Here is a 26,618-nt window from a genome sequence, read left to right as displayed (position 1 = left end):
CACACATATATAAAATATAATATTATGCAATAGTAAAATATTTCATCACTTTCACATGTTATTTCAATGCTCTTTATTTAAACCACGAGCCTTTATTTCTCACGAAGCAAAACCTTTGATATTTAATTTCTTAATTTTATCACTCCACAGAAAGAGTAAGCGTGCATCTCCTCCTCCATCACTGTGTGTCATCAATACTGCGTATATGAACCCATTATGACCAGGAATATTTTCCATTACACGGTCGTTTAAAGTGAAGCTGGAGTGCTTTGCGTTCACTATCAAAGTTTATATTTGTTTGTTTATATTTTCGTGGGAGTTTGGCACAAGCCTCTGCTGATGCCGTGTGCATCAGAAGCACTTCACACGATCTTCTGGACAGGAGCTGAAATGGTAGACATCCACGGTGACTGAGTGACATTCAGAGTTTAACTGAATGACACACAAACGTGCTGTTGATGGCGTTTATGTATTTGCTTAAAATTCCCTTATTTGGGCATTAAAATGTGAATGGAATTTGAAGTGCACAATAATCGCAGTCAGATCAAATATCCGTAATCAGACAATTATTTAATAATTGCGACAGGCATAATTTCTGGGTTTATTTTGCGAAAAAGGACTGGCTAACTGTACAGTATCCCACAGCTACAGTACCTACCAAATAAATTAATTGACATGAAATATTGATTTGTGATTAAATTAATTTGAGAAGAGAGAGACCACAGAGTCTCTAGAAACAGCTGAATTCCACCTCAAGTTTCTGTCAGGGTTTATTTTCGAAAATGACTGTATGCATACTTATTATGCCACTTATTATAAGACTACTTGCCAAATAAATCAATGGATATGCAGTTATTATTCTGAAATATCAGAGCAGTGGATGGCCAATTAGTATGAGGTGTTCCGTGTAATAATTAGGGTTAAGGGTTTGCTTTTGTTCAAATCCCTAACCCTAAAGTGTCAGCAATAGTGATATTTTCCTAGCAAACATTACTAATGAAAATACACAGTGAACAGTAAGTGACGAGATAAACATATAGAAGTTAATGCTAATGGTCAAATGACGAGAATTTGCATAAGAGCAGAGAGACAGATAAACAGAGTGAATTAGGAGAGAAAGACTTGGAAAGACAAAGAGAAAGATTGAGTCAGGACCTAAGAATTGATTTGCTCTGGTTACAGGGCCACTCTGATTCTCCAGTGCCTGATGGGGGCACAGCTAAGACGATTAACGATACAAATTGTCAGTTTAATTGCAGCTCCCACAATAATTGTTGCGCTACTGTATCCCTCTCACAGGCCATAAATCTGCAGCAGTCGTCTTAAAGAGCAATGTGTGCCAGAGGGGCCAAGCTCACTGCCGCCCGCACAATTTGTTAAACACTGAGACTATTATAATAATTGTGTAAGCCGGTGCAAAAACAGCCCTGCGCTCTGACTCGCTAAACTGCCTCATGTCTCTCTGCGACTGATAGAACATTTACACTCAACTATTCTAACAGGAGATGGATCAGTCATTGAGTAATGAGAGAGACCCAGAGGACGACTTTACTGCTCAGATGTTGCTCTTTCATTGCTCTGGAGACTTCATAATGTGATAAATTATGTTCTGTTTATCATCTTTAATGTCTGATGTTTTTCCTGAAATCCCCTAGGAGACATAAAAACAGTAAATGAGATAGCTTTTGATAGTAAGAGAATAGAAATGTAAAATATGAATCGCATAGCTCAGATTATTTGGTCTTGGGAGAATTTAAGAAATATGAGACTTTGGTATCCTGTCAAATCTGAGAACAGTTTAATACACTGTTGAGATTTCTTCTGAATGTCTAGAGGAGACACATGTGAGATTACTGGTCTTATTTTTGTCAGCAGAAACATCCGAGATGCAGAAGATCCAGAATATCACAGAGACTTGGGGGCCCAAATGCAACCACCTAGACACCATCCAGAACACTTCAGCAGCCACCTAGCAATGAACTAGAAACCTATAAGAGCACCTTAGCAACCACATATCACTCAAAAAATGCCTCTGAACACTGTAGTAAAGCCCTGGCAACCACACCAAACATCCTAGCAGCACAGTAAAAACCACCCAGAACTCCCTAGCATCCACCTAATTAGCAACCTTACAGAACAACATTCACATATCAATGCTCTAAAAACAAGTTGAAACACCTTAGCAAATGCATAACACTCTAAAAATGACCCTGAACACCTTAGCAAATACTTATGTACTGTCATCATTAACAAAGAGAGAGGTTGTTGAACCCAATAGCAGTTTTTAATGAAGACAGTCTACAAACAGAAAAGGCACAAGGCTTGATAAACAAAAGAACAACTTAGCTCAATCAAATCCCTTTGTCACTCAACCATATACACAAGTGCAACAGTGGATTGTTGTGAAAGTCTTGGGTGCGGTTCCAATCAACATAGCAGTATGACAAATACAATAAACATCTGATTTACACACAGTTTACACATCTTGTTACACAACACAATATACACCTAATAATATACACAAATAAGATGGTATACAATAAAAATACACTGTACCCCCAATGTAATCAGTGGAAATAAACATGAAGTGTTGTGTTGACATTCAGCTGTCAGTTGATAGTTGCCAGTGTGCAATCAAGAGTTCAAAAGTCTGATTGCTTGGGGGAAGAAGCTGTCATGAATTCGGCTGGTGCGGGTCCTGATGCTGCGATACCTCCTGCCTGATGGTAGCAGTGAGAACAGCCCATGGCTCGGGTGGCTGGAGTCTCTGATGGTCCTCCGAGATTTTTTCACACACCGCCTGGTATATACAGGTATGTCCTGGAGGGAAGGAAGCTCACCTTCTGGTGTCTGGCAGTTCGCACCACCCTTTGCAGGGCTTTGCGGTTGTGGGCGGTGCAGTTGCCATACCAGGCGGTGATGCAGCCAGTCAGGTTGCTCTCTACAGTGCTGGTGTAGAACCATGTGAGAATGTGGTGGTTCATTCCAAACTTCCTCAGCCATCTCTGGAAGAAGAGGATGCCACTATGGACAAGAAAACACTAAACATGAAGGTATAAATAGGGGCACAAATGAAGGTAAATGCAAAACAGCTGAAAACAATGATGGAGGACAGGTGAGGATGATGACTGGGCTTCTTGGGAAATGTTGTGCAGAAAGTGAATTCAAAATAAGAGTCCCTAGAAGACAGGGGAAAACACAGAACCGTTTGTGACATCTACACTCTAAAAATGACCCAGAAAACTTTAGCAAACGTTAATCAACACTCTAAAAATGACTCTGAACACCTTATCAGACATTCATCAACACTCTAAAAATGACCCTGAACACCTTAGCAAATGCTTATCAACACTCTAAAAATGACCCTGAACACCTTAGCAAACGTTCATCAACACTCTAAAAATTACTCTGAACACATTAGCAAACGCTTATCAACACTCAAAATTACCCTGAACACCTTAGCAAATGTTCATAAACACTCTAAAAATAACTCTGAACACCTTAGCAAACGTTAATCAACTCTGAACACCTTAGCAAATGCTTATCAACACTCTAAAAATGACCCTGAAAAACCTTAGCAAATGCTTATAAACACTCAAAAATGACCCTGAACACCTTAGCAAATGCTTATCAACACTCTAAAAATGACCCTGAACACCTTAGCAAATGCTTATCAACATTCTAAAAATGACCCTGAACACCTTAGCAAACGCTTATCAACACTCAAAAATGACCCTGAACACATTAGCAAATGCTTAGCAACACACTAAAAATGACCCTAAACACCTTAGCAAATGCTTATCAGCACTCAAAAATGACCCTGAACACCTTAGCAAATGCTTATCAACACTCTAAAAATGACCCTGAACACCTTAGCAAACGCTTATCAACACTCAAAAATGACCCTGAACACCTTAGCAAATGCTTATCAACACACTAAAAATGACCCTAAACACCTTAGAAAATGCTTATCAGCACTGAAAAATGACCCTGAACACCTTAGCAAACACTTATCAACTCTCTCAAGATTACCCTGAATACCTTAGCAAATGTTCATAAACACTCTAAAAATTACTCTGAACACCTTAGCAAACGTTTATCAACTCCGAACACCTTAGCAAATGCTTATCAACACTCTAAAAATGACCCTGAACACCTTAGCAAACATTCATCAATATTCTATAAATGACCCTGAACACCTTAGCAAACACTCATCAACACTCAAAAAATGACCCTGTACACCTTAGCAAACATTCATCAACACTAAAAATGACCCTGAACACCTTAGCAAACACTCATCAACACTCTATAAATTACTCTGAACACCTTAGAAAATACTCATCAACACTCTAAAAATGACCCTGAACACCTTATAAAACATACATCAACACTCTAAAAATGACTCTGAACACCTTAGCAAACATTCATCAACACTCTAAAAATGACCATGTACACCTTATAAAACATACATCAACACTCTAAAAATAACCCTGTACACCTTAGCAAACATTCATCAAAACTCTAAAAATGACCCTGTACACCTTATCAAAGACTCATCAACACTCTAAAAATGACCCTGAACACCTTAACAAACATACATCAACACTCTAAAAATGACTCTGAACACCTTAGCAAACATTCATCAACACTTTAAAAATGACCATGTACACCTTAGCAAACACTCATCAACACTCTAAAAATGACCCTGTACACCTTAGCAAACATTGACCTGACCCTGAACACCTTATCAAACACTCATCAACACTCTAAAAATGACCCTGAACACCTTAGCAAACACTCATCAACACTCTAAAAATGACCCTGAACACCTTAGCAAACACTCATCAACACTCTAAAAATGACTCTGAACACCTTAGCAAACATTCATCAACACTTTAAAAATGACCATGTACACCTTAGCAAACATTTATCAACACTCTAAAAATGACCCTGAACACCTTAGCAAACATACATCAACACTCTAAAAATGACCCTGAACACCTTATCAAACACTCATCAACACTCTAAAAATGACCCTGAACACCTTAGCAAACACTCATCAACACTCTAAAAATGACCCTGAACACCTTATCAAACACTCATCAACACTCTAAAAATGACCCTGAACACCTTAACAAACATACATCAACACTCTAAAAATGACTCTGAACACCTTAGCAAACATTCATCAACACTTTAAAAATGACCATGTACACCTTAGCAAACACTCATCAACACTCTAAAAATGACCCTGTACACCTTAGCAAACACTGACCTGACCCTGAACACCTTATCAAACACTCATCAACACTCTAAAAATGACCCTGAACACCTTAGCAAACACTCATCAACACTCTAAAAATGACCATGAACACCTTAGCAAACACTCATCAACACTCTAAAAATGACCCTGAACACCTTAGCAAACACTCATCAACACTCTAAAAATGACCCTGAACACCTTAGCAAACACTCATCAACACTCTAAAAATGACTCTGAACACCTTAGCAAACATTCATCAACACTTTAAAAATGACCATGTACACCTTAGCAAACATTTATCAACACTCTAAAAATGACCCTGAACACCTTAGCAAACATACATCAACACTCTAAAAATGACCATGAACACCTTAGCAAACACTCTTCAACACTCTAAAAATGACCCTGAACACCTTAGCAAACACTCATCAACACTCTAAAAATGACCCTGAAAACCTTATCAAACACTCATCAACACTCTAAAAATGACTCTGAACACCTTATCAAACACTCATCAACACTCTAAAAATGACTCTGAACACCTTATCAAACATACATCAACTCTCTAAAAATAAACCTGAACACCTTATCAAACACTCATCAACACTCTAAAAATGACACTGAACACCTTAGCAAACACTCATCAACACTCTAAAAATGACTCTGAACACCTTAGCAAACACTCATCAACACTCTAAAAATGACCCTGAACACCTTAGCAAACACTCATCAACACTCTAAAAATGACCCTGAACACCTTAGCAAACACTCATCAACACTCTAAAAATGACCCTGAACACCTTAGCAAACACTCATCAACACTCTAAAAATGACCCTGAACACCTTAGCAAACACTCATCAACACTCTAAAAATGACCCTGAACACCTTAGCAAACACTCATCAACACTCTAAAAATGACCCTGAACACCTTATCAAACACACATCAACACTCAAAAAATGACCCTGTACACCTTAGCAAATACTCATCAACAATCTAAAAATGACCCTGAACACCTTATCAAACACTCATGAACTCTAAAAATGACCCTGAACACCTTAGCAAACACTCATCAACACTCTAAAAATGACTCTGAACACCTTAGCAAACATACATCAACACTCTAAAAATGACCCTGAACACCTTATCAAACACTCATCAACACTCTAAAAATGACCATGAACACCTTAGCAAACACTCATCAACACTCTAAAAATGACTCTGAACACCTTAGCAAACATTCATCAACACTTTAAAAATGACCATGTACACCTTAACAAACATACATCAACACTCTAAAAATGACTCTGAACACCTTAGCAAACATTCATCAACACTTTAAAAATGACCATGTACACCTTAGCAAACACTCATCAACACTCTAAAAATGACCCTGTACACCTTAGCAAACATTGACCTGACCCTGAACACCTTAGCAAACATTTATCAACACTCTAAAAATGACCCTGAACACCTTAGCAAACATACATCAACACTCTAAAAATGACCCTGAACACCTTAGCAAACACTCATCAACACTCTAAAAATGACCCTGAACACCTTAGCAAACACTCATCAACACTCTAAAAATGACCCTGAACACCTTAGCAAACACTCATCAACACTCTAAAAATGACCCTGAACACCTTATCAAACACTCATCAACACTCTAAAAATGACCCTGAACACCTTAGCAAACACTCATCAACACTCTAAAAATGACCCTGAACACCTTAGCAAACACTCATCAACACTCTAAAAATAACCCTGAACACCTTAGCAAACACTCATCAACACTCTAAAAATGACCCTGAACACCTTAGCAAACACTCATCAACACTCTAAAAATGACCCTGTACACCTTAGCAAACATTTATCAACACTCTAAAAATGACCCTGAACACCTTAGCAAACATACATCAACACTTTAAAAATGACCCTGTACACCTTAGCAAACACTCATCAACACTCAAAAAATGACCCTGTACACCTTAGCAAACACTCATCAACACTCTAAAAATGACCATGAACACCTTAGCAAACACTCATCAACACTCTAAAAATGACTCTGAACACCTTATCAAACATACATCAACACTCTAAAAATAACCCTGAACACCTTATCAAACACTCATCAACACTCTAAAAATGACCCTGAACACCTTAGCAAACATACATCAACACTCTAAAAAATAACCCTGAACACCTTAGCAAACACTCATCAACACTCTAAAAATGACCCTGTACACCTTAGCAAACACTTATCAACACTCTAAAAATGACCCTGAACACCTTATCAAAGACTCATCAACACTCTAAAAATGACCCTGAACACCTTAGCAAACACTCATCAACACTCTAAAAATGACCTGAACACCTTAGCAAACATTCATCAACACTCTAAAAATGACTCTGAACACCTTAGCAAACACTCATCAACACTCTAAAAATGACTCTGAACACCTTAGCAAACACTCATCAACACTCTAAAAATGACCCTGAACACCTTAGCAAACACTCATCAACACTCTAAAAATGACCCTGAACACCTTAGCAAACACTCATCAACACTCTAAAAATGACCCTGAACACCTTAGCAAACACTCATCAACACTCTAAAAATGACCCTGAACACCTTAGCAAACACTCATCAACACTCTAAAAATGACCCTGAACACCTTATCAAACACTCATCAACACTCAAAAAATGACCCTGTACACCTTAGCAAATACTCATCAACAATCTAAAAATGACCCTGAACACCTTATCAAACACTCATGAACTCTAAAAATGACCCTGAACACCTTAGCAAACACTCATCAACACTCTAAAAATGACTCTGAACACCTTAGCAAACATACATCAACACTCTAAAAATGACCCTGAACACCTTATCAAACACTCATCAACACTCTAAAAATGACCATGAACACCTTAGCAAACACTCATCAACACTCTAAAAATGACTCTGAACACCTTAGCAAACATTCATCAACACTTTAAAAATGACCATGTACACCTTAACAAACATACATCAACACTCTAAAAATGACTCTGAACACCTTAGCAAACATTCATCAACACTTTAAAAATGACCATGTACACCTTAGCAAACACTCATCAACACTCTAAAAATGACCCTGTACACCTTAGCAAACATTGACCTGACCCTGAACACCTTAGCAAACATTTATCAACACTCTAAAAATGACCCTGAACACCTTAGCAAACATACATCAACACTCTAAAAATGACCTGAACACCTTAGCAAACATTCATCAACACTCTAAAAATGACTCTGAACACCTTAGCAAACACTCATCAACACTCTAAAAATGACTCTGAACACCTTAGCAAACACTCATCAACACTCTAAAAATGACCCTGAACACCTTAGCAAACACTCATCAACACTCTAAAAATGACCCTGAACACCTTAGCAAACACTCATCAACACTCTAAAAATGACCCTGAACACCTTAGCAAACACTCATCAACACTCTAAAAATGACCCTGAACACCTTATCAAACATACATCAACACTCTAAAAATGACTCTGAACACCTTATCAAACATACATCAACACTCTAAAAATAACCCTGAACACCTTAGCAAACACTCATCAACACTCTAAAAATGAGCCTGAACACCTTAGCAAACACTCATCAACACTCTAAAAATGACCCTGAACACCTTAGCAAACATTTATCAACACTCTAAAAATGACCCTGAACACCTTAGCAAACATACATCAACACTCTAAAAATGACCCTGAACACCTTAGCAAACATACATCAACACTCTAAAAATGAGCCTGAACACCTTAGCAAACACTCATCAACACTCTAAAAATGACCCTGTACACCTTAGCAAACACTCATCAACACTCTAAATATGACCCTGTACACCTTAGCAAACATTCATCAACACTCTAAAAATGACCCTGTACACCTTATCAAACACTCATCAACACTCTAAAAATGACCCTGAACACCTTATCAAACACTCATCAACACTCTAAAAATGACTCTGCACACCTTATCAAACACTCATCAACACTCTAAAAATTACTCTGTACACCTTAGCAAACACTCATCAACACTCTAAAAATGACTCTGTACACCTTATCAAACACTCATCTACACTCTAAAAATTACTCTGTACACCTTAGCAAACACTCATCAACACTCTAAAAATGACTCTGAACACCTTAGCAAACATTCATCAACACTTTAAAAATGACCATGTACACCTTAACAAACATACATCAACACTCTAAAAATGACTCTGAACACCTTAGCAAACATTCATCAACACTTTAAAAATGACCATGTACACCTTAGCAAACACTCATCAACACTCTAAAAATGACCCTGTACACCTTAGCAAACATTGACCTGACCCTGAACACCTTAGCAAACATTTATCAACACTCTAAAAATGACCCTGAACACCTTAGCAAACATACATCAACACTCTAAAAATGACCCTGAACACCTTAGCAAACACTCATCAACACTCTAAAAATGACCCTGAACACCTTAGCAAACACTCATCAACACTCTAAAAATGACCCTGAACACCTTAGCAAACACTCATCAACACTCTAAAAATGACCCTGAACACCTTATCAAACACTCATCAACACTCTAAAAATGACCCTGAACACCTTAGCAAACACTCATCAACACTCTAAAAATGACCCTGAACACCTTAGCAAACACTCATCAACACTCTAAAAATAACCCTGAACACCTTAGCAAACACTCATCAACACTCTAAAAATGACCCTGAACACCTTAGCAAACACTCATCAACACTCTAAAAATGACCCTGTACACCTTAGCAAACATTTATCAACACTCTAAAAATGACCCTGAACACCTTAGCAAACATACATCAACACTTTAAAAATGACCCTGTACACCTTAGCAAACACTCATCAACACTCAAAAAATGACCCTGTACACCTTAGCAAACACTCATCAACACTCTAAAAATGACCATGAACACCTTAGCAAACACTCATCAACACTCTAAAAATGACTCTGAACACCTTATCAAACATACATCAACACTCTAAAAATAACCCTGAACACCTTATCAAACACTCATCAACACTCTAAAAATGACCCTGAACACCTTAGCAAACATACATCAACACTCTAAAAAATAACCCTGAACACCTTAGCAAACACTCATCAACACTCTAAAAATGACCCTGTACACCTTAGCAAACACTTATCAACACTCTAAAAATGACCCTGAACACCTTATCAAAGACTCATCAACACTCTAAAAATGACCCTGAACACCTTAGCAAACACTCATCAACACTCTAAAAATGACCTGAACACCTTAGCAAACACTCATCAACACTCTAAAAATGACCCTGAACACCTTATCAAACATACATCAACACTCTAAAAATGACTCTGAACACCTTATCAAACATACATCAACACTCTAAAAATGACTCTGAACACCTTAGCAATCACTCATCAACACTCTAAAAATGACCCTGAACACCTTAGCAAACACTCATCAACACTCTAAAAATGACCCTGAACACCTTAGCAAACACTCATCAACACTCTAAAAATGACCCTGAACACCTTAGCAAACACTCATCAACACTCTAAAAATGACCCTGAACACCTTAGCAAACACTCATCAACACTCTAAAAATGACCCTGAACACCTTAGCAAACACTCATCAACACTCAAAAAATGACCCTGTACACCTTAGCAAACATACATCAACACTCTAAAAATGACCCTGAACACCTTAGCAAACACTCATCAACACTCTAAAAATGACCCTGAACACCTTAGCAAACACTCATCAACACTCTAAAAATGACCCTGAACACCTTAGCAAACACTCATCAACACTCTAAAAATGACTCTGAACACCTTAGCAAACATACATCAACACTCTAAAAATGACCCTGAACACCTTATCAAACACTCATCAACACTCTAAAAATGACCATGAACACTTTAGCAAACACTCATCAACACTCTAAAAATGACTCTGAACACCTTAGCAAACATTCATCAACACTTTAAAAATGACCATGTACACCTTAACAAACATACATCAACACTCTAAAAATGACTCTGAACACCTTAGCAAACATTCATCAACACTTTAAAAATGACCATGTACACCTTAGCAAACACTCATCAACACTCTAAAAATGACTCTGTACACCTTAGCAAACATTGACCTGACCCTGAACACCTTAGCAAACATTTATCAACACTCTAAAAATGACCCTGAACATCTTAGCAAACATACATCAACACTCTAAAAATGACCCTGAACACCTTAGCAAACACTCATCAACACTCTAAAAATGACCCTGAACACCTTAGCAAACACTCATCAACACTCTAAAAATGACCCTGAACACCTTAGCAAACACTCATCAACACTCTAAAAATGACCCTGAACACCTTATCAAACACTCATCAACACTCTAAAAATGACTCTGAACACCTTATCAAACACACATCAACTCTCTAAAAATGACTCTGAACACCTTATCAAACATACATCAACTCTCTAAAAATAAACCTGAACACCTTATCAAACACTCATCAACACTCTAAAAATGACACTGAACACCTTAGCAAACACTCATCAACACTCTAAAAATGACCCTGAACACCTTAGCAAACACTCATCAACACTCTAAAAATGACCCTGAACACCTTAGCAAACACTCATCAACACTCTAAAAATGACCCTGAACACCTTAGCAAACACTCATCAACACTCTAAAAATGACCCTGAACACCTTAGCAAACACTCATCAACACTCTAAAAATGACCCTGAACACCTTAGCAAACACTCATCAACACTCTAAAAATGACCCTGAACACCTTAGCAAACACTCATCAACACTCTAAAAATGACCCTGTACACCTTAGCAAACATTTATCAACACTCTAAAAATGACCCTGAACACCTTAGCAAACATACATCAACACTCTAAAAATGACCCTGTACACCTTAGCAAACACTCATCAACACTCTAAAAATGACCCTGTACACCTTAGCAAACACTTATCAACACTCTAAAAATGACCCTGAACACCTTATCAAATGACTCATCAACACTCTAAAAATGACCCTGAACACCTTAGCAAACACTCATCAACACTCTAAAAATGACCCTGAACACCTTAGCAAACACTCATCAACACTCTAAAAATGACCCTGAACACCTTATCAAACATACATCAACACTCTAAAAATGACTCTGAACACCTTATCAAACATACATCAACACTCTAAAAATGACTCTGAACACCTTAGCAAACACTCATCAACACTCTAAAAATGACCCTGAACACCTTAGCAAACACTCATCAACACTCTAAAAATGACCCTGAACACCTTAGCAAACACTCATCAACACTCTAAAAATGACCCTGAACACCTTAGCAAACACTCATCAACACTCTAAAAATGACCCTGAACACCTTAGCAAACACTCATCAACACTCTAAAAATGACCCTGAACACCTTAGCAAACACTCATCAACACTCAAAAAATGACCCTGTACACCTTAGCAAACATACATCAACACTCTAAAAATGACCCTGAACACCTTAGCAAACACTCATCAACACTCTAAAAATGACCCTGAACACCTTAGCAAACACTCATCAACACTCTAAAAATGACCCTGAACACCTTAGCAAACACTCATCAACACTCTAAAAATGACTCTGAACACCTTAGCAAACATACATCAACACTCTAAAAATGACCCTGAACACCTTATCAAACACTCATCAACACTCTAAAAATGACCATGAACACTTTAGCAAACACTCATCAACACTCTAAAAATGACTCTGAACACCTTAGCAAACATTCATCAACACTTTAAAAATGACCATGTACACCTTAACAAACATACATCAACACTCTAAAAATGACTCTGAACACCTTAGCAAACATTCATCAACACTTTAAAAATGACCATGTACACCTTAGCAAACACTCATCAACACTCTAAAAATGACTCTGTACACCTTAGCAAACATTGACCTGACCCTGAACACCTTAGCAAACATTTATCAACACTCTAAAAATGACCCTGAACACCTTAGCAAACATACATCAACACTCTAAAAATGACCCTGAACACCTTAGCAAACACTCATCAACACTCTAAAAATGACCCTGAACACCTTAGCAAACACTCATCAACACTCTAAAAATGACCCTGAACACCTTAGCAAACACTCATCAACACTCTAAAAATGACCCTGAACACCTTATCAAACACTCATCAACACTCTAAAAATGACTCTGAACACCTTATCAAACACACATCAACTCTCTAAAAATGACTCTGAACACCTTATCAAACATACATCAACTCTCTAAAAATAAACCTGAACACCTTATCAAACACTCATCAACACTCTAAAAATGACACTGAACACCTTAGCAAACACTCATCAACACTCTAAAAATGACCCTGAACACCTTAGCAAACACTCATCAACACTCTAAAAATGACCCTGAACACCTTAGCAAACACTCATCAACACTCTAAAAATGACCCTGAACACCTTAGCAAACACTCATCAACACTCTAAAAATGACCCTGAACACCTTAGCAAACACTCATCAACACTCTAAAAATGACCCTGAACACCTTAGCAAACACTCATCAACACTCTAAAAATGACCCTGAACACCTTAGCAAACACTCATCAACACTCTAAAAATGACCCTGTACACCTTAGCAAACATTTATCAACACTCTAAAAATGACCCTGAACACCTTAGCAAACATACATCAACACTCTAAAAATGACCCTGTACACCTTAGCAAACACTCATCAACACTCAAAAAATGACCCTGTACACCTTAGCAAACACTCATCAACACTCTAAAAATGACCATGTACACCTTAGCAAACACTCATCAACACTCTAAAAATGACTCTGAACACCTTATCAAACATACATCAACACTCTAAAAATGACCCTGAACACCTTAGCAAACATTCATCAACACTTTAAAAATGACCCTGAACACCTTATCAAACATACATCAACACTCTAAAAATGACCCTGAACACCTTATCAAACATACATCAACACTCTAAAAATGACCCTGAACACCTTAGCAAACATACATCAACACTCTAAAAAATAACCCTGAACACCTTAGCAAACACTCATCAACACTCTAAAAATGACCCTGTACACCTTAGCAAACACTTATCAACACTCTAAAAATGACCCTGAACACCTTATCAAAGACTCATCAACACTCTAAAAATGACCCTGAACACCTTAGCAAACACTCATCAACACTCTAAAAATGACCCTGAACACCTTAGCAAACACTCATCAACACTCTAAAAATGACCCTGAACACCTTATCAAACATACATCAACACTCTAAAAATGACTCTGAACACCTTATCAAACATACATCAACACTCTAAAAATAACCCTGAAAACCTTATCAAACACTCATCAACACTCTAAAAATGAGCCTGAACACCTTAGCAAACACTCATCAACACTCTAAAAATGACCCTGAACACCTTAGCAAACATTTATCAACACTCTAAAAATGACCCTGAACACCTTAGCAAACATACATCAACACTCTAAAAATGACCCTGAACACCTTAGCAAACATACATCAACACTCTAAAAATGAGCCTGAACACCTTAGCAAACACTCATCAACACTCTAAAAATGACCCTGTACACCTTAGCAAACACTCATCAACACTCTAAATATGACCCTGTACACCTTAGCAAACATTCATCAACACTCTAAAAATGACCCTGTACACCTTATCAAACACTCATCAACACTCTAAAAATGACCCTGAACACCTTATCAAACACTCATCAACACTCTAAAAATGACTCTGCACACCTTATCAAACACTCATCAACACTCTAAAAATTACTCTGTACACCTTAGCAAACACTCATCAACACTCTAAAAATGACTCTGTACACCTTATCAAACACTCATCTACACTCTAAAAATTACTCTGTACACCTTAGCAAACACTCATCAACACTCTAAAAATGACTCTGAACACCTTATCAAACATACATCAACACTCTAAAAATGACCCTGAACACCTTAGCAAACACTCATCAACACTCTAAAAATGACCCTGAACACCTTAGCAAACACTCATCAACACTCTAAAAATGACCCTGAACTCCTTAGCAAACACTCATCAACACTCTAAAAATGACCCTGAACACCTTAGCAAACATACATCAACACTCTAAAAATGACCATGAACACCTTAGCAAACACTCATCAACACTCTAAAAATGACCCTGAACACCTTAGCAAACACTCATCAACACTCAAAAAATGACCCTGTACGCCTTAGCAAACACTCATCAACACTCTAAAAATGACTCTGAACACCTTAGCAAATATTCATCAACACTTTAAAAATGACCATGTACACCTTAGCAAACATTCATCAACACTAAAAATGTCCCAGAATACCTTAGGAAACATTAATCCGTGCTCTAAAAATTACTCTGAACACCTTAGCAAACATTAATCAGTGCTCTAAAAATTACTCTGAACACCTAGCATTGTTGTGTTTTGTACTAGCAAACACCACTCACATGTTTTTCATAAATGTAAATATCTATTTGGTTCCTCTTGTTTATCCTCCCTCAGTAACTCTCTCTCTCTCTCTCTCTCTCTCTCTCTCTCTCTCTGTCCTCTACTCTTCTTTATTTATGGTGACTGTTGAGACGTGAACTCTTGAATTGATTTCATTTCTAGTGAAGTGGAACCGTTTAGCACAGAATGAGAATGCTGTCTTGCTGCGGTTTGATCCAGACTTATAATTTAACAAGAACTGTATTTTGTGTTGTTGGGTGTCCACTATTTTTCAAATAAATGGGAATCAATTTAGATTTTTTCACCCAGCCTTAGCTTTTTCTTCAATGAATTGCTCAATGGGTCGCTATTAGCATACATCAGAGTGGCTTATCCAATCAAACACCATTGTTATGTTTATTTAGTGCTGTTTTGATGGTGCTTGTCTTTGTAAACTTCATAATTAAGGCTTATTTCTCTCAGACATTAAATTATTTGTTAAATCATGCAAACTCTTATGAAATATGTTTTTTAACATAGAGACTATGGTTCTGTTTGGTAACATCGCCATGCTTCTCCTAAGAAAAAGACACAACTCCATTATAAGCATAGTTAGTGATAAACAACCAATAAACCATTAATAAAATAACCTTTATGTTATGCTGTATGAAATGAACATGTCTTCATATTTTCTCCCCCTCAATCAGAACATCCTGCTGTACTCCGACTTCCAGGAGTCGACCTTTGACCTTCGGCGGCTGCCCAACCGTCGGTTTGAGGCGATGGATCATTTCCAGAAGTGCTTCCTGATATTGAAGCTGAAGAGAGATCAGGTGACTGACATCAGAAGCATTGATGAGGTTAGAGAGCGTTTTCAGTGCCGGGACTGGAGGGCCGTGCGAGTTGACCTGGTGGCCCCTCCGATTGAGCGCTATGCATATGCTCTGCTGGGGTGGACAGGATCAACGGTAAGAAAGTGATGATATATTTGTGTCATTTGTGTTTTAAAAAGGTGGTATGGTTGTGAAGTCACAACATCTTCTGTATTATTTTAATACAATCTTTTACCATTTTGATAAATAAATACCATAAATAGCGGATTTAATGCGTTTTCAAATAAAAATGTATTAGTGTGGACGTGACCTCAGTAACTGTGACAGTTTCAGTTAAGATCTGATTACCTTGTCTGATTACCCTTCTATTATGTTCGGGTCATTTTGACCCGTTATAAGAAACTTATCACTAATCTTGTATTTCTATAATGCAATGTCAGGGTTTTTTGGGTGGTTACTAGGGCATTGCTAGGGTGTTGCTTGGTGGTTGCTTGGGCATTACTAAATGGTTGCTAGATGATTGCTTACTGGCCCATGTCAAAAGGGAACTTTGACATCCTGATCCCTTTTTTTGACCTGAACAGTTAGGAATTAGTTAGGAATGTTCTCACAAAACAGAAAGGTTAAGATAGGAAGTTTCTATAATAGGGCCATAGGTCAAGATGTAAGAAATCCCTTTTCCTCTACAAAACTAGCAGACCTGTTTTACATCTCTGTGCTATTATCACCTGGTGCAGGCAACAGAAGGAGGTAGATTAAGTCCAGACACTCCTGTACAACACCCGTCAAACACAGTAACCCACTTCTTTTCCCTGACACACCTCATTTATTGTGTTTCTGTCCCTAAACGTCCTGCATGTAGAGCCGAAAGACTTTAGGGAGCGAGCAGAGCCAGACAGCCCCTAACTTGAGGTCACATAACTGATGTCCCCTGTGTCCATTCTACAGGCGCATGTCATTCATGTGAACGCTCGACCCATCAGCTATAATTACATTCTTCCACAGGCCACTATCCCATGATGCTTTTCCGCACCCACGGCATCTGTGTACGATCAGTGCTGTACTCTGGTTGAAGACAATGAAGGAAGATAGACACAATACCCACAGAATAAGATTTACTTGAGAGGCAAAAATGCATAAGATATTAAGACTTGTTTTCAGAAAATAATAATTATCTTAATTTTTTAATTAAGTTTGCATTTCAAACCCGAGCAGCCAATAGTTTTTATAATTTTTCAGCATACATTCAGGGTGGTAACCCCCCAATGATCAAAACAAGCAAGTACAACCCCCCAATATTTATTACATGATCAATGGAAACATATTCAAGCCAAATATACACCTATGCATACATTTAAAAAAAATAATTAAAAAAATAAAAGGATTTTGTGGTGAATTAAATGTAGCAGAAATGATGAAGTACTTTCTACATTGAATAATGCATGAACTTGAAAATATTAAGTAAATTCTACATTTGTGCTCAATTCAAATACAGTTTACATTCCCTGGCAGAAATTGTGAAATTTTGGCACTGATTTTGAAAATATGACTGATCATGCAAAACTGTCTTTTATTTAAGGATCGTGATCATATGAAGCCATTTATTATCACATAGTTGTTTGGCTCCTTTTTAAATCATAATGATAACAGAAATCACCCAAATGGCCCTGATCAAAAGTGTACATACAGGTTGACACACACAGGTTTAAATGGCAATTAAAGGTTAATTTCCCACACCTGTGGCTTTTTAAATTGCAATTAGTGTCTGTGTATTAATAGTCAGTGAGTTTGTTAGCTCTCACGTGGATGCACTGAGCAGGCTAGATACTGAGCCATGGGGAGCAGAAAAGAACTGTCAAAAGACCTGCGTAACAAGGTAATGGAACTTTATAAAGATGGAAAAGGATATAAAAAGATATCCAAAGCCTTGAAAATGCCAGTCAGTACTGTTCAATCACTTATCAAGAAGTGGAAAATTCGGGGATCTCTTGATACCAAGCCAAGGTCAGGTAGACCAAGAAAGATTTCAGCCACAACTGCCAGAAGAATTGTTCAGGATACAAAGAAAAACCCACAGGTAACCTCAGGAGAAATACAGGCTGCTCTGGAAAAAGACGGTGTGGTTGTTTCAAGGAGCACAATACGAAGATACTTGAACAAATATGAGCTGCATGGTCGAGTTGCCAGAAAGAAGCCTTTACTGCACCAATGCCACAAATGACAACACCTTGACACGCCTCACAGCTTCTGGCACACTGTAATTTGGAGTGACGAGACCAAAATAGAGCTTTATGGTCACAACCATAAGCGCTATGTTTGGAGAGGGGTCAACAAGGCTTATAGTGAAAAGAATACCATCCCCACTGTGAAGCATGTTGGTGGCTCACTGATGTTTTGGGGGGTGTGAGCTCTAAAGGCACGGGGGATCTTGTGAAAATTGATGGCAAGATGAATGCAGCATGTTATCAGAAAATACTGGCAATTCGCATTCTTCTGCACAAAAGCTGCGCATGGGACGCTCTTAGACTTTCCAGCACGACAATGACCCTAAGCACAAGGCCAAGTTGACCCTCCAGTGGTTACAGCAGAAAAAGGTGAAGGTTCTGGAGTGGCCATCACAGTCTCCTGACCTTAATATCATCGAGCCATTCTGGGGAGATCTCAAACGTGCGGTTCATGCAAGATGACCAAAGACTTCACATGACCTGGAGGCATTTTGCCAAGATGAATGGGCAGCTATACCACCTGCAAGAATTTGGGGCCTCATAGACAACTATTACAAAAGACTGCACGCTGTCATTGATGCTAAAGGGGGCAATACACAGTATTAAGAACTAAGGGTATGAAGACTTTTGAACAGGGGTCATTTCATTTTTTTCTTTGTTGCCATGTTTTGTTTTATGATTGTGTCATTCTGTTATAACCTACAGTTGAATATGAATCCCAGAAGAAATAAAAGAAATGTGTTTTGCCTGCTCACTCATGTTTTCTTTAAAAATGGTACATATATTACCAATTCTCCAAAGGTATGCAAAGTTTTGAGCACAACTGTATGTTGAAATTAATGTGCTAACTTATAAGTAAATATTATTTATGATTGTTTGTTATCTTTATAATGCATTCTCAAGTATCAATTATAAACCCTAATATTTTAATGCAATGTTTATTTGCCGATTTGATAAACTTTTTCCTGGAAAATAAAATGTGAGTTTGACTAGTAAAATGTGACATGAATAAACAAAATGAAACGAAAGTTTAAAATGTGAAACTTACGAATATAATGTTCATTTAAATGTTACCAAGTTATTTTAAGTACCATAAATACATGGCTCATTCTATAACTGGGGGTACATTTCATGTCAACAAAAAAGTACAAAAACAAAGTGCTTTCTCAACAAAACAACTATCGGTTTAAGTTACTATATTTCTTCAATGTAACATATCTACATTTTTGATATTATAAGGGAAAGGATGTTTTCCCTAGTGAGTTTGTCAACTATGTTACTGACAAACTGCGTGCCATTACAGATGAATAAATGCTACACTTCAAGTAACACACAATATTAAGGGTTCATTTGTCTCTTCTGCCATATGTGCAGTAATTCTTTTAAAATAATTTTAAGAATTGTATGTTTTTGCAGATATTCGTGTAATATTTTCAGCACGGTCACTAGCGACAATAACATTTTTTTGTCATAAATCTCCCTTAAATATAATTTTGGTAATTTTATGAGATATTATGCAAAAACAAAACCTTTGTTGATGTAAAATATACCTTAAAGGATAGCATAAGCAGCATTCTTGTTAATTGAAATGTAAAAAAGTAAATAAAATAAAAACAAATCAGCAGTAACATAGTTGACATTGAAGGAAACATCTATATCCTGCTTTTTTCACAAAATACAATGACACCATTTACATAAGAAGATCTCTGTTTTAACTTGCAAAGGAACAATATCTAGTTAATTTTGTAAAATCAATGAAATGTCCCTTATTCCGTACTCATCATAATTCACATGCGTGCACGAGGGGGCACACACCCTCAGTGTCCTCTGACACATACAGGCTTAAATTATGACAAACAAACGTATCTATGGAAAATCATTCATTATCATCAGTGGACACAGTGGGGTCATGTCAACTATGTTACCCAATAGTTTGTCCTGGGTGGTAACATAGTTGACAATCCCCCCATTTTGACTGATAATTTCAATGGTAGGCCTTGCCTTACCAACCACATGTCTTTTTCTTGATCAGGTTAACCTCAAATTTGAATATATATATTTTAGTTAAAATCATAAAAATATTGCAAACCATAACAATGTACTCAACATAGTTGACGGTCAATTAATATACTCCTTGACAATATGCTATTGTAGTTAAAATATTGAAAAAAATGAAAGAACGCTCGCCATTATGTGTTAAAAATGTCCCCCACAGAAAATTACATCACATAATGCTGGTCACATGGTTTTGGGATACACAATTTGTTAGTTGCAGGGGGTGTTTGTTTAGTAACATAGTTGACAGAAATATTGTGGACATGAGTAAAATATATTTTCTTTATTAAAATGTCAAACTCAATCTAAAAAAGTGTTTAAAATGTAAAAATAAATTAAATATAGTTAATGCTGACTTTAACATTTTTTATTAATTATTTAGAATTTAAAACCCACTCACTTCAAAAACAGACAATGCAAAAACTGTCAATGAAGAAACATCATGGCAATTTCAAGCAAAATGAAACATGGGGTGCTTTTTTTCTTTTCAAAACTTAATGTACACACATACATTTGTATAACACAAAACAAGAGTTAACACTCAGAACAGTCTTAATTTCCCTTTTCTCACACCCCCATCCCCTGACCCAAACCCTCTATATCATGTTTGGAGCAGTTATAACATTTCTGAGTTAAAACATTATCCTAACCATCCACTAAATAACACCTCTATTGCAACAACTCCTTAATTTTGGAAACTGCCTCTTCCCATGCTGAAATAGTTCTTTGTGTGGCTCCATGCATTCTGGCCACTGATAGTTCCATGTTGGCAATGTCCAAGAAGGATCACATCCATTGCGGCCAGTCCAGAGAGTGTGGAGGTTGCCAACGTAAGACTAGCATTTTCTTAGCTGCAGTCAATCCAGAGAATAACAGTCTTTTCTGAAGCAGTGAAAAACTGAAGGATGAATCATCATTTAAAAGTAAATGTTTGGGACAACATGGTATATCCATCTCAAGAATATCCTTTAAGGGTGCCTGGGTAGCTCAGCATGTAAAGACGCTGACTATCACCCCTGGAGTCACGAGTTCGAATCCAGGGTGTGCTGAGTGACTCCAGCCAGGTCTCCTAAGCAACCAAATTGGCCCGGTTGCTAGGGAGGGTAGAGTCACATGGGGTAACATCCTCGTGGTCGCTATAATGTGGTTCTCGCTCTCGGTGGGGTGCGTGGTGAGCGTGAAGCCTCCACATGCGCTAGGTCTCCACGGGCCACGTGATAAGATGCGTGGATTGATGGTCTTAGATGCAGAGGCAACTGAGATTCGTCCTCCGCCACCCGGATTGAGGCGAGTCACTATGCCACCACGAAGACCTAGAGCGCATTGGGAATCGGGCATTCCAAATTGGGGAGAAAAGGGGAGAAAAAAACGGCAGTTCCAAAACATGTGTTTATAAGTGCCTAAATAACCCTTGGAACATAGATCACAATTAGGGGATGGGGAAGTTTTCATTAAATAAAGTTTTCTGCGGGGGGGGGGACCATATCGTATCCCAACAAATATCATCATTATTGGGCTTTGTGCTTACACCGCATATATCTCTATACCAGACGTCCAATATTGGTAAGTGTTTATAAGAGGCTTCCAAAAACAGCAAATATAAAGATGATACCATACCCCTTGTCCCACCTCTTTCTGCTATCGTCGTGAGCAGCGTGATAGAAGGAATATTAGTACCCCATGAAACTACATATGCTCGCATGGCGGATCTCAAACGTAGGTAAAAGTAAAGGAGTTCCCTGGCAAATTATACTCTGCTCGCAAGTCATTAAACATCCGTAAACCTTCTCTATAGAAAATGTATAATTATCATCAATGGACATTGAATGTACCCTAAATTATAGAATGAGCCACATGAATAACATTACATAAAATTACTCTGTTAAGTTAGATTTACTCACTTAAGTAGATATTACTCAATTTAATACCTCTTCACTTTACTTAAAAACTGTGCAAAAACTCAAAAGAAATATTACGTAAATCTTACGTGTCGTTTTTTCAGTGTAGACTTACTTTAACAAAATGTTGGGAAGTTTATGCTTAAAATAATGAGAAACTATTTGCCAATGAGGTAAGAAAAATCAAATTAATTCAAGATGTATTCTCTGAAAGCAAGTCCTAATATCTTACACAGTCTGCTTCTCAAGTATATTTATCTTGTTTAAAGAATGCTTTGATATTTTTACTGTAAAAATAGACAAAATTCTGATTAAGAAAATAATTTCTTGCAGTGTAGTTTCTGAGGCGTACTATAATAAATCATACCATTCTTGTGCAATGAATTAGAAGTTCAGAATACTATAAATTTAATCTATGCATTTTTTTCATTTATTGATTTACTTTGTCCTCATGTGTTGTGTTGTGTTATTGCATTGGGGTTTCGAGTATTTCATGGCATCCAACGGTGTTTGTTTGTAGCCAAAGTAGCCATGACCTAAAGAAGCTTAGGATAATGACAAAAAAACATGAAATCTACTATATGTTTGAAGAGCTGAATGGAGCAGCGTTTAAATAGGTCTGTAGGCCACGATAAAACTCTCTGAAGAGATTCAAGCTGCTTAATACAAAACAACAGCAGGATGCTGCATCAATATAGTGAGTTCAGGTCAGTTTTAAATCTCATAGAATCTGTTTGTTTGTTTACTCTCTGGAAATATACAAACAAATAACAAACTCCATTAAACTACTTTTGATTGCTCTGGCTGACTCTGTACAGCCTTAATTCATCAGAATATTCTATTAGCTTATTATATTTTTCTAGTATGTGTACAACCGGGGACTAACCGTCCTATTGTAAATCAGTTGAGCTACCGTGAAATTTGAACAAGCTTGTAAATGTAGTTGATTATGTAATGCAAAAGTTCATGCACTATAGTAAAAGTGTAGCAGTAAAAGAGCTGCTACTACGAGTTCAATCTTAAACTTTCTTATTCCAGCTGTTTGAGAGAGATCTGAGACGATTCGCCAGACTGGAGAGAGGAAAACTATTGGACAATCACGTGCTGTATGACAAAGCAACGGTACGACTGCACACACACACACGCACCTAAGGATAATTTCATAGCTATCATTTTATGCATCCTAAATACACACAATGTTTTGTGTATTTTATCAAAATTACAGCTTTATTGATAAAAAATATGGTAACACTTTCTATGAAGCCCATATTTATAATGCATTAGTACTGTCTCATAATACACCTTATAATAAGTTATAACTTTTCATAAGTAATTATAACTACAGTTATAATACATTATAAGACTTCCTCTATTCATAGTTATACTTTAGAGTATAATGCATTATTATAACACAAGCAACATCCAGTTTTAACGCAGCAGAAGTTAATAAAGTTAATGTTATAAGTGCTGTATAGTGTAAACAGTCAAAAAGTTTGATGATGTGATTGTATTATAAGTGCTATTTACCTGCTTTAAAGGTGCAGTATGTAAGATTCAGAATCCCTTGTTATTAGTGACACCTGTGGCCGTTAAGTGAACTGCAGCAGCTACCTGTTGCTCGTGCTCGTGCACGCACTCCAACGACCAAAACAATGACGCAACGTACAAAGAGACTGAACGTGATTCACTGGCATCATACTGACAGATGAGGTAGCATAATTAAAATGACACAGTTATGATTGTTTTACTACAAACTTTGAGATTAAACTAAAACTACTTATCAGCTATTATAGCATACTGATACACACATACAGCTACATAGTACTGAACATACTGTTGCACTATTGTATGTTTTGTATGTCATATGTTGTACTACGATCAAGAAACCAGCGTATTTGCTTAAATTTATCCTGTATGTGTGACTTTAGTATAAAGAGAAGATTGTTGAAATTATTTGAAAGTTACGAAGCAAGGTAGCTTGCAATTCGTCAGCATTAGCATGCAAGATCAAGTTAGCTAAAATGACACAGATCAATCCTTATGGCACTATATGACACATGCTGTGCAGTTCTGTAAGCTTACCGGTTCAGTAACAAGAACGCCAATTCAGGGTCGGTTTTGATCCCCAAAACTGAACGAAAGTCCCTCCAGGAATCAAATGCCCTGCCGATGTTCACTCTAGTTTCCACTCGACCACGATCGCGTTCCCGCTTAGCCAGACGGGATTCTGTAGATAAATGTTTTTTGTCTTACTCTGAGTTTGTGTAGGAGTCGGTGTTGTGCTGGGAGCCGGACGTTTGCTGGATTCCATCTCTAAGATAACGTTACCTAGTGTTGCAGTTTGTTGTCGCTGTTGAGTAGTGGAAGAGAAGCACTGAGGCTCTCGGGAGCGTGCATAAACGTCACATCCTTTGGATTTTCCCGGCAAAAGCGACCCGCTCCCTTCGCATGAAAATCAGTCTACAGGCTTTAATAGGCAACCTAGGAAGTCTGGGAAGGACTCATTTTTTAAGTTGCGTTACAAGCCGTTCACACATTGGCAAAAAAAAAAGCAGAATATTACATGAAAAATGTTACATACTGCACCTTTAAGTAAAGTTACAAAAGCAATATCTTCTTATAAACAGCTATAGCATAAATGTCAAAAAGTCAAACTTATACAGTGGAAGTTATTAAAATAAGTCTCCAATAAGATGCACAAACAGGAAAGTTTATTGAATAGAGTCCAGTATAGAATTAGTTCGATTTTTTTGAGAAGATTAGCTACATGTGTGATCAACATATGATATCCGTAATATCTCAGAATGTATGTTGACTGTGTGTTATTTTGTATTTTGTGCATGTGTAATGTTTATAACTTCCAGCATGAGTTATAATGTCTTATAACCACTTAAAAATATCTTATAGATGTTTATAAGAATACATTGCTTTTGTCACTTTACTTAAAGCATACCTATTATACAGTATATATTACAAATATATATAATACACTATAACTTCTGCAGATAAAGCTGGATGTTGCTTGTGTTATAACGCTTTATACTCTATGCCAGGAGTCGGCAACCTTTTTGACATGGAGTGCCATTTTTTATTTTCCTGGTCAATGGCTGTGCCAACCCATCTTGTGAAAGTGCTTTAATGAAAGAAACCTGTCCTTTTGTACAAAATGAGTTAACACAGTTAATGTCACAAATTTGCTTATTTGATTACTGATCACGAAATTGTGTGGAATCTTAAATATTACTTATATTATGTCATACATTTTACACAGAACACACAGCGGGGTAATCACTAGTACGCAAGCAACAGCGAGAGAGGAGCAGGCTATTTTATTTATATGAAATGTCACACCTTCTTTCCAGTTTGCATCTTGATGTATTCCTTCCTCATGATCACACAGCGTGTTTTCATCAGCTGAATGGGAGATTAAACACTATTAAAGTGTGACGAGACTCATGCTGTGTGTGCAAGCCATTCGTGCATCACAAGCCGATCAACTGTTTAGCCCTTTTCAGTGAATCGCACCTGCAAAATCCTAAAACTTTATTTCCAGGTTTAATTTAGATTATGTTTTCTCTTTTAATTGTTTAATGTAATTTTGAGTGTGACTATGGTTTAAGGAGGGTGTATCTGTACGGGACATCTCAAGGATTAATAGTGATGTTTTCCTTATTACATCACGTGTTGTTCTGAAAGCAAAAAGAA

The 26,618-nt window shown here is 37.3% G+C and overlaps 1 protein-coding gene across 1 annotated transcript in view; it reads left to right on the top strand.

Annotated features, from left to right (window-relative positions):
• dntt (deoxynucleotidyltransferase, terminal) overlaps window positions 1–26,618 on the top strand; it is a 180,772-nt gene that overhangs the window by 80,043 nt on the left and 74,111 nt on the right. Inside the window, exons 9-10 of the mRNA XM_051648014.1 lie at window positions 16,610–16,870; window positions 23,952–24,035. Coding sequence (XP_051503974.1) covers window positions 16,610–16,870; window positions 23,952–24,035 — 345 coding nt within the window. The remainder of the gene's footprint in view (window positions 1–16,609; window positions 16,871–23,951; window positions 24,036–26,618) is intronic.

Source organism: Myxocyprinus asiaticus, chromosome 21 (assembly GCF_019703515.2).
Source record: "Myxocyprinus asiaticus isolate MX2 ecotype Aquarium Trade chromosome 21, UBuf_Myxa_2, whole genome shotgun sequence".
Classification (NCBI taxonomy): Eukaryota; Metazoa; Chordata; class Actinopteri; order Cypriniformes; family Catostomidae; genus Myxocyprinus; species Myxocyprinus asiaticus.
This window is presented reverse-complemented; position numbering and strand designations above follow the sequence as displayed.